The following is a 14,623-nucleotide window of genomic DNA, read 5'->3' as shown; positions in this document are numbered from 1 at the left end:
CCTCCTGGCATTACCTCTCCCTTCTCTCCTCCTGGCACTACCTCCCTTCTCTCCTCCTGGCACTACCTCCCCCCTTCCCTCCTCCTGGCACTACCTCCCCCCTTCCCTCCTCCTGGCACTACCTCCCCCTTCCCTCCTCCTGGCACTACCTCCCCCCTTCCCTCCTCCTGGCACTACCTCCCCCCTTCTTTCTTCCTGGCACTACCTCCCCCTTCTCTCCTCTTGGCACTACCTTCTCCCTTCTCTCCTCCTGGCACTACCTCCCCCTTCTCTCCTCCTGGCACTACCTCCCCCTTCTCTCCTCTTGGCACTACCTCCCCCTTCTTTCTTCCTGGCACTACCTCCCCCTTCTCTCCTCCTGGCACTACCTCCCCCTTCTCTCTTCCTGGCACTACCTCCCCCTTCTCTCCTCCTGGCATTACCTCCCCCTTCTCTCCTCCTGGCACTGCCTCCCCCCTTCTCTCTTCCTGGCACTACGTCCCCCTTCTCTCCTCCTGGCACTACTTCCCCCTTCTCTCTTCCTGGCACTACCTCCCCCTTCTTTCTTCCTGGCACTACTTCCCCCTTCTCTCTTCCTGGCACTACCTCCCTTCTCTCCTTCTGGCACTACCTCCCCCTTCTCTCCTCTGGGCACTACCTCCCTTCTCTCCTCCTGGCACTACTTCTCCCCTTCTCTCCTCCTGGCACTACCTCTCCCCCTCTCTCCTCCTGGCACTACCATCCCCCTTCTCTCCTCCTGGCACTACTTCTCCCCTTCCCTCCTCCTGGCACTACCTCTCCCCTTCTCTCCTCCTGGCATTACCTCTCCCTTCTCTCCTCCTGGCACTACCTCCCTTCTCTCCTCCTGGCACTACCTCCCTTCTCTCCTCCTGGCACTACCTCCCCCCTTCCCTCCTCCTGGCACTACCTCCCCCTTCCCTCCTCCTGGCACTACCTCCCCCCTTCCCTCCTCCTGGCACTACCTCCCCCCTTCTTTCTTCCTGGCACTACCTCCCCCTTCTCTCCTCTTGGCACTACCTTCCCCCTTCTCTCCTCCTGGCACTACCTCCCCCTTCTCTCCTCCTGGCACTACCTCCCCCTTCTCTCCTCCTGGCACTACCTCCCCCTTCTCTCCTCCTGGCACTACCTCCCCCCTTCTCTCTTCCTGGCACTACGTCCCCCTTCTCTCCTCCTGGCACTACTTCCCCCTTCTCTCTTCCTGGCACTACCTCCCCCCTTCTTTCTTCCTGGCACTACTTCCCCCTTCTCTCTTCCTGGCACTACCTCCCTTCTCTCCTCTGGGCACTACCTCCCTTCTCTCCTCCTGGCACTACTTCTCCTCTTTTCTCCTCCTGGCACTACCTGTCCCTTCACTCCTCCTGGCACTAGTTCCCCCCTTTCTTCCTGGTACTACGTCCCCCTTCTCTCCTCCTGGCACTACCTCCCTTCCTTCCTCCTGGCACTACCTCCCCCTTCTCTCCTCCTGGCACTACCTCCCCCCTTCTCTCTTCCTGACACTACCTCTCCCCTTCTCTCCTCCTGGCACTACCTCCCCCCTTCTCTCTTCCTGACACTACCTCCCCCCTTCCCTCCTCCTGGCACTACCTCCCCCCTTCTTTCTTCCTGGCACTACCTCCCCCTTCTCTCCTCTTGGCACTACCTTCCCCCTTCTCTCTTCCTGGCACTACCTCCCCCTTCTCTCCTCCTGGCACTACCTCCCCCTTCTCTCCTCTTGGCACTACCTTCCCCCTTCTTTCTTCCTGGCACTACCTCCCCCTTCTCTCCTCCTGGCACTACCTCCCCCTTCTCTCTTCCTGGCACTACCTCCCCCTTCTCTCCTCCTGGCACTACCTCCCCCTTCTCTCCTCCTGGCACTACCTCCCCCTTCTCTCCTCCTGGCACTACCTCCCCCCTTCTCTCTTCCTGACACTACCTCTCCCCTTCTCTCCTCCTGGCACTACCTCCCCCCTTCCCTCCTCCTGGCACTACCTCCCCCCTTCCCTTCTCCTGACACTACCTCCCCCCTTCCCTCCTCCTGGCACTACCTCCCCCCTTCTTTCTTCCTGGCACTACCTCCCCCTTCTCTCCTCTTGGCACTACCTTCCCCCTTCTCTCTTCCTGGCACTACCTCCCCCTTCTCTCCTCCTGGCACTACCTCCCCCTTCTCTCCTCTTGGCACTACCTTCCCCCTTCTTTCTTCCTGGCACTACCTCCCCCTTCTCTCCTCCTGGCACTACCTCCCCCTTCTCTCTTCCTGGCACTACCTCCCCCTTCTCTCCTCCTGGCACTACCTCCCCCTTCTCTCCTCCTGGCACTACCTCCCCCTTCTCTCCTCCTGGCACTACCTCCCCCTTCTCTCCTCCTGGCACTACCTCCCCCCTTCTCTCTTCCTGGCACTACTTCCCCCTTCTCTCTTCCTGGCACTACCTTCCCCTTCTTTCTTCCTGGCACTACCTCCCCTCTTCTTTCTTCCTGGCACTATGTCCCCCTTCTCTCCTCCTGGCACTACCTCCCCCCTTCTTTCTTCCTGTCACTACTTCCCCCTTCTCTCTTCCTGGCACTACCTTCCCCTTCTTTCTTCCTGGCACTACCTCCCCTCTTCTTTCTTCCTGGCACTACATCCCCCTTCTCTCCTCCTGGCACTACCTCCCCCCTTCTCTCCTTCTGGCACTACCTCCCCCTTCTCTCCTCTGGGCACTACCTCCCTTCTCTCCTCCTGGCACTACTTCTCCTCTTTTCTCCTCCTGGCACTACCTCCCCCCTTCACTCCTCCTGGCACTACTTCCCCCCTTCTTTCTTCCTGGCACTACGTCCCCCTTCTCTCCTCCTGGCACTACTTCCCCCTTCTCTCTTCCTGGCACTACCTCCCCCCTTCTTTCTTCCTGGCACTACTTCCCCCTTCTCTCTTCCTGGCACTACCTCCCTTCTCTCCTTCTGGCACTACCTCCCCCTTCTCTCCTCTGGGCACTACCTCCCTTCTCTCCTCCTGGCACTACTTCTCCCCTTCTCTCCTCCTGGCACTACCTCTCCCCTTCTCTCCTCCTGGCACTACCATCCCCCTTCTCTCCTCCTGGCACTACTTCTCCCCTTCCCTCCTCCTGGCACTACCTCTCCCCTTCTCTCCTCCTGGCACTACCTCTCCCTTCTCTCCTCCTGGCACTACCTCCCTTCTCTCCTCCTGGCACTACCTCCCTTCTCTCCTCCTGGCACTACCTCCCCCCTTCTCTCTTCCTGACACTACCTCTCCCCTTCTCTCCTCCTGGCACTACCTCCCCCCTTCCCTCCTCCTGGCACTACCTCCCCCCTTCCCTTCTCCTGACACTACCTCCCCCCTTCCCTCCTCCTGGCACTACCTCCCCCCTTCTTTCTTCCTGGCACTACCTCCCCCTTCTCTCCTCTTGGCACTACCTTCCCCCTTCTCTCTTCCTGGCACTACCTCCCCCTTCTCTCCTCCTGGCACTACCTCCCCCTTCTCTCCTCCTTGCACTACCTCCCCCTTCTCTCCTCCTGGCACTACCTCCCCCCTTCTCTCTTCCTGGCACTACGTCCCCCTTCTCTCCTCCTGGCACTACTTCCCCCTTCTCTCTTCCTGGCACTACCTCCCCTCTTCTTTCTTCCTGGCACTACCTCCCCCCTTCTTTCTTCCTGGCACTACTTCCCCCTTCTCTCTTCCTGGCACTACCTCCCTTCTCTCCTTCTGGCACTACCTCACCCTTCTCTCCTCTGGGCACTACCTCCCTTCTCTCCTCCTGGCACTACTTCTCCTCTTTTCTCCTCCTGGCACTACCTGTCCCTTCACTCCTCCTGGCACTAGTTCCCCCCTTTCTTCCTGGTACTACGTCCCCCTTCTCTCCTCCTGGCACTACCTCCCTTCCTTCCTCCTGGCACTACCTCCCCCTTCTCTCCTCCTGGCACTACCTCCCCCCTTCTCTCTTCCTGACACTACCTCTCCCCTTCTCTCCTCCTGGCACTACCTCCCCCCTTCCCTTCTCCTGACACTACCTCCCCCCTTCCCTCCTCCTGGCACTACCTCCCCCCTTCTTTCTTCCTGGCACTACCTCCCCCTTCTCTCCTCTTGGCACTACCTTCCCCCTTCTCTCTTCCTGGCACTACCTCCCCCTTCTCTCCTCCTGGCACTACCTCCCCCTTCTCTCCTCTTGGCACTACCTCCCCCTTCTCTCCTCCTGGCACTACCTCCCCCTTCTCTCTTCCTGGCACTACCTCCCCCTTCTCTCTTCCTGGCACTACCTCCCCCTTCTCTCCTCCTGGCACTACCTCCCCCTTCTCTCCTCCTGGCACTACCTCCCCCCTTCTCTCTTCCTGGCACTACTTCCCCCTTCTCTCTTCCTGGCACTACCTTCCCCTTCTTTCTTCCTGACACTACCTCTCCCCTTCTCTCCTCCTGGCACTACCTCTCCCCTTCTCTCCTCCTGGCACTACCTCCCCCCTTCTTTCTTCCTGTCACTACTTCCCCCTTCTCTCTTCCTGGCACTACCTTCCCCTTCTTTCTTCCTGGCACTACCTCCCCTCTTCTTTCTTCCTGTCACTACTTCCCCCTTCTCTCCTCCTGGCACTACCTTCCCCTTCTTTCTTCCTGGCACTACCTCCCCCCTTCTTTCTTCCTGGCACTACGTCCCCCTTCTCTCCTCCTGGCACTACCTCCCCCCTTCTCTCCTTCTGGCACTACCTCCCCCTTCTCTCCTCTGGGCACTACCTCCCTTCCTTCCTCCTGCCCTGCCACTGCTCATCTGAACTGACTCTGGATGCAGTAGTGATGATGTCAGCTCTGTGCCCCTTGGAGCAGATAAGTGCCATCTGTGTGGGCAGCTGGCGCCTCCACTGAGGGGGAAGATTCCCATGTGGTTCCTGTCCCCGCACAGCACATCCCGCCACCACGAAGAGCTGCACTTCACATACTGACCTGTAATCTAGTGACATCCAGAGCTGCATTCATAGTTCTGCTCCCTCCATGCTGAGAAGGACACAGCATCACAGCTCAGTCCTCAGTAACTGTATAATCACTGTATAAGGGCAAGTTCTGCAAATCACATTGTCAAGTCAATAGAAACATGGAAAAATGTACAGAGCGAATATTCCTACTAATGGAGGTATTTATACAATGTTACCAGCCTGGAGCTCAAGTCAGGAGAGGAAGCTTTGTTACAATGTGTCAGTCCAGAGACAAGTCCAGGTCATCTCCTAGATCATTCTCTGGATGGATACAATTGTCCTATAAGGCTTGGGCAATTCAGCCCTCAGTGGGATCTTGTCTCCTGATGAATCCTGTCACCTGCAGGGAGGAAACGCATCGAGACTGGGAGCCGAGACTGGGAGCCGAGACTGGACCTGAGACTGGACCTGAGACTGGGAGCCGAGACTGGGGGCCGAGACTGGGAGCCGAGACTGGACCCAAGACTGGGGGCCGAGACTGGACCTGAGACTGGACCTGAGACTGGGAGCCGAGACTGGACCCAAGACTGGGGGCCGAGACTGGGAGCCGAGACTGGACCTGAGACTGGGAGCCGAGACTGGACCTGAGACTGGACCTGAGACTGGGAGCCGAGACTGGACCCAAGACTGGGGGCCGAGACTGGGAGCCGAGACTGGACCCGAGACTGGGAGCCAAGACTGGACCCGAGACTGGGAGCCAAGACTGGAAGCTGAGACTGGACCTGAGACTGGACGCCAAGACTGGGAGCCAAGACTGTATGAAATAAACTTTGGCACTCAACTTGCAATGATATGAAATTTTAATGGCAGCCACTTGTACAAACGTTTCGGTCAGAGACTTTGACCTTCTTCAGTGTACTTGGTCCCTAAGACACTATTAGTGTGTGGCTGGAGGTCAGGATAAGGTCCTATGTATGGATCCCATGTATCCGTGTGGATGAGGATACGGTGGTGAGGGACGGTATCTTGAACCGTGCTGTTACTCGTCAGGATAGTAAAATGGATCCTGTATGATAGTGAACCACAATGTTCACACAGAAGTGTGGATCCACGAATGGACCGAAATTAAGGAATCCCTTAATCGGGTGGAGGCAGGGGTCTGGATCCAGAACGCGGTGTCCACCGCTAGTTCTAAGGTGTGACTGGGAGCCAAGACTGGACGCCAAGACTGGGAGCCAAGACTGGACGCAGAGACTGGGAGCCAAGACTGGACGCAGAGACTGGGAGCCAAGACTGGACGCAGAGACTGGGAGCCAAGACTGGACGCAGAGACTGGGAGCCAAGACTGGACCCGAGACTGGGAGCCAAGACTGGAGCCGAGACTGGGAGCTGTGACTGGACGCCGAGACTGGGAGCTGTGACTGGACCTGAGACTGGGAGCCAAGACTGGACCCGAGACTGGGAGCCAAGACTGGACCCGAGACTGGGAGCCAAGACTGGACGCCGAGACTGGGAGCCGAGACTGGGAGCCGAGACTGGGAGCCAAGACTGGACGCCGAGACTGGGAGCCAAGACTGGACGCAGAGACTGGGAGCCAAGACTGGACCCGAGACTGGGAGCCAAGACTGGAGCCGAGACTGGGAGCTGTGACTGGACGCCGAGACTGGGAGCCGAGACTGGGAGCCAAGACTGGACGCAGAGACTGGGAGCCAAGACTGGACGCAGAGACTGGGAGCCAAGACTGGACCCGAGACTGGGAGCCAAGACTGGAGCCGAGACTGGGAGCTGTGACTGGACGCCGAGACTGGGAGCTGTGACTGGACCTGAGACTGGGAGCCAAGACTGGACCCGAGACTGGGAGCCAAGACTGGGAGCCGAGACTGGGAGCCGAGACTGGGAGCCAAGACTGGACCCGAGACTGGACGCCAAGACTGGGAGCCAAGACTGGATGCCAAGACTGGGAGCCGAGACTGGGAGCCAAGACTGGACGCTGAGACTGGGAGCTGTGACTGGACCTGAGACTGGGAGCCAAGACTGGACGCCGAGACTGGGAGCCAAGACTGGACGCCACGACTGAGAGCCAAGACTGGACGCAGAGACTGGGAGCCAAGACTGGACGCCGAGACTGGGAGCCAAGACTGGGAGCCGACTATATGGACTGAGCTTTTCCAGTGAGGACTTTGTCCGTGTCCACAAGCTCACTGTTCCCTGCTTTTCTGATGTTTACACAGTGTTGGGTGATGCTTAGGGTTGTGTATGGGGGCAGCCATCGGTGAGGGGGGCGCCAGATCGTTTAGTAGGGTGCCCGCCTCCATCGTTAGGCAGGGGCAGTCTTTTAGGGCTGTACTAGGGTCATTGTTCCAGTATTGGATCTTTGCGCCCTTCGCCCTCTTCCCGTTCGGTTTTACGTCTCCGCTGCGCTCTTCTTCTATGGGGAAGGGGGGGGGGGGGGTTGATTTAAATGATTATAATGAAAATTTGATATTTTAATATTTATAGGAACTTTGTGAAGAAATCCAAATGTATCCAGAGTAGAGAATCTCCCTGGGATCAGACCGCACGGATACAATGTAACAAAGCCTGAATTACAATGTGTGACGGCAGCTCTGGATGTGACCGGAGTATAAGCCATGATGTAATAGCAGAATTGTGAGCGCAGCTCTGGACCTGATTAGAGAATGACATTGCACAGCAAGTTTGATAGCAGCTCTGGATGTGACTGGAGCACAGGACCAGCAGATGTTGGCGGCTCAGCACCCTGGAGAGCGGAGGACGATCCTGGGATCAGGCGGAGAGGATACAGGTTCTACAGCCGGAGGATAGAACCAGGCTCCACATCTCCCCACAATCAGTCCCTCTGCCGACTGTCAGTGACAGAACAAGTCTCATCACACCTGTCAATCATGTGCAGAACCAGAACTTCTCACAGCTGAGGGTTTGTTACTATTCTACCCAGTCCTGAGAATCCTGTGAGCCCCAAACATCAGCACAAGCCATAACCTGCCCGATACACTGTATCTAATCCTCTCCTGTGTGATACTGACTGCTGAGCCGTGTATCTAATCCTCTCCTGTGTGATACTGACTGCTGAGCCGTGTATCTAATCCTCTCCTGTGTGATACTGACTGCTGAGCTGTATCTAATCCTCTCCTGTGTGATACTGACTGCTGAGCCGTGTATCTAATCCTATCCTGTGTGATACTGACTGCTGAGCTGTATCTAATCCTCTCCTGTGTGATACTGACTGCTGAGCCGTGTATCTAATCCTCTCCTGTGTGATACTGTCTGCTGAGCCGTGTATCTAATCCTCTCCTGTGTGATACTGTCTGCTGAGCTGTGTATCTAATCCTCTCCTGTGTGATACTGACTGCTGAGCTGTATCTAATCCTCTCCTGTGTGATACTGTCTGCTGAGCTGTGTATCTAATCCTATCCTGTGTGATACTGTCTGCTGAGCCGTGTATCTAATCCTCTCCTGTGTGATACTGACTGCTGAGCCGTGTATCTAATCCTCTCCTGTGTGATACTGACTGCTGAGCCGTGTATCTAATCCTCTCCTGTGTGATACTGACTGCTGAGCTGTATCTAATCCTCTCCTGTGTGATACTGACTGCTGAGCCGTGTATCTAATCCTATCCTGTGTGATACTGACTGCTGAGCTGTATCTAATCCTCTCCTGTGTGATACTGACTGCTGAGCCGTGTATCTAATCCTCTCCTGTGTGATACTGTCTGCTGAGCCGTGTATCTAATCCTCTCCTGTGTGATACTGTCTGCTGAGCTGTGTATCTAATCCTCTCCTGTGTGATACTGACTGCTGAGCTGTATCTAATCCTCTCCTGTGTGATACTGTCTGCTGAGCTGTGTATCTAATCCTATCCTGTGTGATACTGTCTGCTGAGCCGTGTATCTAATCCTCTCCTGTGTGATACTGACTGCTGAGCCGTGTATCTAATCCTCTCCTGTGTGATACTGTCTGCTGAGCCGTGTATCTAATCCTCTCCTGTGTGATACTGACTGCTGAGCTGTATCTAATCCTCTCCTGTGTGATACTGAGTGCTGGGCCGTGTATCTAATCCTATCCTGTGTGATACTGACTGCTGAGCTGTATCTAATCCTCTCCTGTGTGATACTGACTGCTGAGCCATGTATCTAATCCTATCCTGTGTGATACTGACTGCTGAGCTGTATCTAATCCTCTCCTGTGTGATACTGACTACTGAGCCGTGTATCTAATCCTCTCCTGTGTGATACTGTCTGCTGAGCCGTGTATCTAATCCTCTCCTGTGTGATACTGTCTGCTGAGCTGTGTATCTAATCCTATCCTGTGTGATACTGACTGCTGAGCTGTGTATCTAATCCTCTCCTGTGTGATACTGTCTGCTGAGCCGTGTATCTAATCCTCTCCTGTGTGATACTGTCTGCTGAGCCGTGTATCTAATCCTATCCTGTGTGATACTGACTGCTGAGCCGTGTATCTAATCCAGCCTTGTGTGATACTGTCTGCTGAGCCGTGTATCTAATCCTATCCTGTGTGATACTGTCTGCTGAGCCGTGTATCTAATCCTCTCCTGTGTGATACTGTCTGCTGAGCCGTGTATCTAATCCTATCCTGTGTGATACTGACTGCTGAGCAGTGTATCTAATCCTATCCTGTGTGATACTGACTACTGAGCAGTGTATCTAATCCTATCCTGTGTGATACTGACTACTGAGCAGTGTATCTAATCCTCTCCTGTGTGATACTGACTGCTGAGAGATGTATCTAATCCTATCCTGTGTGATACATACCGCTGAGCCGTGTATCTAATCCTATCCTGTGTGATACTGACTGCTGAGCCGAGTATCTAATCCTATCCTGTGTGATACTGTCTGCTGAGCTGTGTATCTAATCCTATCCTGTGTGATACTGTCTGCTGAGCCGTGTATCTAATCCTCTCCTGTGTGATACTGACTGCTGAGCCGTGTATCTAATCCCATCCTGTGTGATACTGACTGCTGAGCCGTGTATCTAATCCTATCCTGTGTGATACTGACTGCTGAGCCGTGTATCTAATCCTCTCCTGTATGATACTGTCTGCTGAGCCGTGTATCTAATCCTATCCTGTGTGATACTGACTGCTGAGCTGTATCTAATCCTATCCTGTGTGATACTGTCTGCTGAGCTGTGTATCTAATCCTCTTCTGTGTGATACTGACTACTGAGCTGTGTATCTAATCCTCTCCTGTGTGATACTGTCTGCTGAGCCGTGTATCTAATACTCTCCTGTGTGATACTGACTGCTGAGCCGTGTATCTAATCCTATCCTGTGTGATACTGACTGCTGAGCTGTATCTAATCCTATCCTGTGTGATACTGTCTGCTGAGCTGTGTATCTAATCCTCTCCTGTGTGATACTGACTACTGAGCTGTGTATCTAATCCTCTCCTGTGTGATACTGACTGCTGAGCTGTGTATCTAATCCTGTGTGATGTTTGGGGGGGCATGTTGCTCGGCCGTGTTGTTTCGGACATCCGGGGGTTAATATCCCCCCATTCCCAGGCTGAGTGGTGCAGGGGGCTGGGGAGAGGATAAAGGTTTGGGGGGAGGGGAGCGATGAACAGGGGTCCTGTGTGTGGGGATAATGCCAGTGATGCCAGCTGCTCGCTGCTCCTGCATGTTAATGAGGTGGCACCATAGGAGCGGGCACCGAGGACCAGCACCAGCCACAGGGGGGTCCGAGACCTGATTCTCCACCAGAGACCCCCAGCCTGAACATGGAGCCACAGCTAAATTATGAAGGCTTGCTATTAAAAAGCCTACAGAAAAAGCATCCTACAGGGGGCAGCACTCACTGCACAGGGGGTCCGAAGATAATGTGGGGGAGGGGAGAATCCCACCATGTGGAGCCCCAATACAAGACCCCCCACACGACCATGTGCAGCCCCAACACAGGACCCCCCACACCTCCATATGCAGCCCCAGCACAGGACCCCCCACAACTCCATGTGCAGCCCCAGCACAGGACCCCCACACCTCCATGTGCAGCCCCAACATAGGACCCCCCACACGACCATGTGCAGCCCCAGCAAAGGACCCCCCACACCTCCATGTGCAGCCCCAGCACAGGACCCCACACACCTCCATGTGCAGCCCCAGCACAGGACCCCCCACACCTCCATGTGCAGCCCCAACACAGGACCTCCCACACGACCATGTGCAGCCCCAGCACAGGACCCCCCACACCACCATGTGCAGTCCCAGCACAGGACCCCCCACACCTCCATGTGCAGCACCAGCACAGGACCCCCCACATCTCCATGTGCAGCCCCAACACAGGACCTTCCACATGACCATGTGCAGCCCCAGCACAGGACCCCCCACACCTCCATGTGCAGCCCCAGCACAGGACCCCCCACACCTCCATGTGCAGCCCCAACACAGGACCTCCCACACGACCATGTGCAGCCCCAGCACAGGACCCCCCACACCACCATGTGCAGCCCCAGCACAGGATCCCCACATCTCCATGTGCAGCCCCAACACAGGACCTCCCACACGACCATGTGCAGCCCCAGCACAGGACCTCCCACATGACCATGTGCAGCCCCAGCACAGGACCCCCCACACTTCCATGTGCAACCCCAGCACAGGACCCCCCACATCTTCATGTGCAGCCCCAACACAGGACCTCCCACACGACCATGTGCAACCCCAGCACAGGACCCCCCACACCTCCATGTGCAGCCCCAGCACAGGACCTCCCACATGACCATGTGCAGCCCCAGCACAGGACCCCCCACACTTCCATGTGCAACCCCAGCACAGGACCCCCCACACCTCCATGTGCAGCCCCAGCAAAGGACCCCCACACCTCCATGTGCAGCCCCAACACAGGACCTCCCACGTGACCATGTGCAGCCCCAGCACAGGACCCCCCACACCTCCATGTGCAGCCCCAGCACAGGACCCTCCACACCTCCATGTGCAGCCCCAGCACAGGATCCCCACATCTCCATGTGCAGCCCCAGCACAGGACCCTCCACACCTCCATGTGCAGCCCCAGCACAGGATCCCCACATCTCCATGTGCAGCCCCAACACAGGACCTCCCACACGACCATGTGCAGCCCCAGCACAGGACCCCCCACACCTCCACGTGCAGCCCCAACACAGGACCTCCCACACGACCATGTGCAGCCCCAGCACAGGACCCCCCACACCTCCACGTGCAGCCCCAACACAGGACCTCCCACACGACCATGTGCAGCCCGAGCACAGGACCCCCCACACCTCCATGTGCAGCCCCAGCACAGGACCCCCCACACCTCCATGTGCAGCCCCAGCACAGGACCCTCCACACCGCCATGTGCAGCCCCAGCACAGGACCCCCGACACCTCCACGTGCAGCCCCAACACAGGACCTCCCACACGACCATGTGCAGCCCCAGCACAGGACCCCCCACACCTCCATGTGCAGCCCCAGCACAGGACCCCCCACGCCTCCATGTGCAGCTCCATGACAGGACCCCTCACACCTCCATGTGCAGCCCCAGCACAGGATCCCCACATCTCCATGTGCAGCCCCAACACAGGACCTCCCACACGACCATGTGCAGCCCCAGCACAGGACCCCCCACACCTCCACGTGCAGCCCCAACACAGGACCCTCCACACCTCCATGTGCAGCCCCAGCACAGGACCCCCCACACCTCCAGGTGCAGCCCCAACACAGGACCTCCCACACGACCATGTGCAGCCCCAGCACAGGACCCCCCACACCTCCATGTGCAGCCCCAGCACAGGACCCCCCACACCTCCATGTGCAGCCCCAGCACAGGACCCCCCACACCTCCATGTGCAGCCCCAGCACAGGACCCCCCACACCTCCACGTGCAGCCCCAGCACAGGACCTCCCACACCTCCACGTGCAGCCCCAGCACAGGACCCCCCACACCTCCATGTGCAGCTCCATGACACAAGTGAGAGCAGTGAGTGCTTGGACAGTGGGTGCAGGGACAGAGACAGCAGTGATTGTGGGTGAGGGCACAAAGAGCAGTGAGTGCAGGGACAGTAAGAAGTGAGTGCAGGGACAGTAAGAAGTGAGTGCAGGGCGTTTGGTGCAGGGAGAGTGAGCGCAGGGACAGTGACAGGCAGCAGTGAATGCAGGGACAGTGACAGCAGTGAGAGCAGGGACAGTCAGAGCTGACAGTTCAGGGACAGTGACAGCTGAGACAGTGACAGCAGTGAGTACAGGTACAGTGAGTGCAGGGACAGTGACAGCAGTGGGCGCAGGGACAGCGGGCGCAGGGACAGTGAGCGCAGGGACAGTGACAGCAGTGAGTACAGGGACAGTGAGCGCAGGGACAGTGACAGCAGTGGGCGCAGGGACAGCGGGCGCAGGGACAGTGGGTGCAGGGACAGTGACAGCAGTGAGTACAGGGACAGTGAGAGCAGAGACAGTGACAGCAGAGACAGTGACAGCAGTGAGTACAGGGACAGTGGGTGCAGTGAGTTTGGCGCAGGGACAGTGGGTGCAGGGACAGTGGGTGCAGTGAGTACAGGGACAGTGAGCGCAGGGACAGTGACAGCAGTGAGTACAGGGACAGTGAGAGCAGAGACAGTGACAGCAGAGACAGTGACAGCAGTGAGTACAGGGACAGTGGGTGCAGTGAGTTTGGCGCAGGGACAGTTGGTGCAGGGACAGTGACAGCAGTGGGCGCCGAGACAGTGAGCGCAGGGACAGCGGGTGCAGGGACAGTGGGCGCAGGGAGAGTTCATTTCCTTCCTGCACTTAGCAGGACTGTGCTGCCCCCACTCCCAGATGTCAGGCCGGGGGTCCCTGCTCCCCCCTGACTGTACCCGGCACTATGGAGAGATGGTCGGTGATGCCCAGGTCGCCAGTAATGCGCCCCTGGACCCTGGAGACCCCACACGGGATCATCAGGACCGGCCCCTGCGGGATTCTCGGCCGGTCAGAGGCAGACAGCGGAGCATTCTCCATCGATCACGGGGAGCAATGATCGCCCGCAGCCGGTCTACTCTCCACCATCCCGGCACCGCTCGTGCTTTACCTTTTCCCAGTTTCACCAGTGTCGGCAGCCGGAATTTACTGACGATCACGTCCAGGGGCAGCGCCGCCGCGCTCCAGCCGAGCCCCGACACTCCGAGCCCCGACACTCCGGGCGCCGCTTTCTCCATGTCCGCCCCGGGAGCTCCGCATAGCCGTCCACACCGCGGAGCCTCAGGGGTCCCGATATCCCAGGACGACGACCCCCAACATCCGCTGCACCGATCGGAGCGGCACCGAACAATTCCACAGCGAGGAAGGGAGAGAAGAGAGCGGAGCATCCGCGGCCCCGGTGTGAGCCTGAGCCATCCTGCCGGTGCCCGAGCTCCTCCCCCGCCGGAGCCGCCACCGGGAGAGCAGAGCTACAGAGCAGGAGGCGGAGAGGAGCGCCCCCTACCGGAGCCGAGCCGTGTATCTAATCCTACCCTGTGTGATACTGACTGCTGAGCCGTGTATCTAATCCTATCCTGTGTGATCCTGTCTGCTGAGCCGTGTATCTAATCCTATCCTGTGTGATCCTGTCTGCTGAGCTGTGTATCTAATCCTCTCCTGTGTGATACTGACTGCTGAGCTGTGTATCTAATCCTCTCCTGTGTGATACTGTCTGCTGAGCCGTGTATCTAATCCTATACTGTGTGATCCTGTCTGCTGAGCCGTGTATCTAATCCTCTCCTGTGTGATACTGTCTGCTGAGCCGTGTATCTAAT

General features: G+C 57.3%; 1 protein-coding gene across 1 annotated transcript in view; it reads right to left on the bottom strand.

Annotated features, from left to right (window-relative positions):
- The window catches only part of GAREM2 (GRB2 associated regulator of MAPK1 subtype 2), a 105,379-nt gene extending 91,122 nt beyond the window's left edge, over positions 1-14,257 (bottom strand). Inside the window, exon 1 of the mRNA XM_077291852.1 lies at positions 13,921-14,257. Coding sequence (XP_077147967.1) covers positions 13,921-14,197 — 277 coding nt within the window. The 5' untranslated portion in view covers positions 14,198-14,257. The remainder of the gene's footprint in view (positions 1-13,920) is intronic.
- Positions 14,258-14,623: the final 366 nt, after the last annotated feature.

The sequence above is a fragment of the Ranitomeya variabilis genome, chromosome 2 (genome assembly GCF_051348905.1).
Source record: "Ranitomeya variabilis isolate aRanVar5 chromosome 2, aRanVar5.hap1, whole genome shotgun sequence".
In the NCBI taxonomy this organism is placed as follows: Eukaryota; Metazoa; Chordata; class Amphibia; order Anura; family Dendrobatidae; genus Ranitomeya; species Ranitomeya variabilis.
The sequence above is the reverse complement of the archived record's forward strand: the minus strand, read 5'-3'. Positions and strand labels throughout refer to the sequence as shown.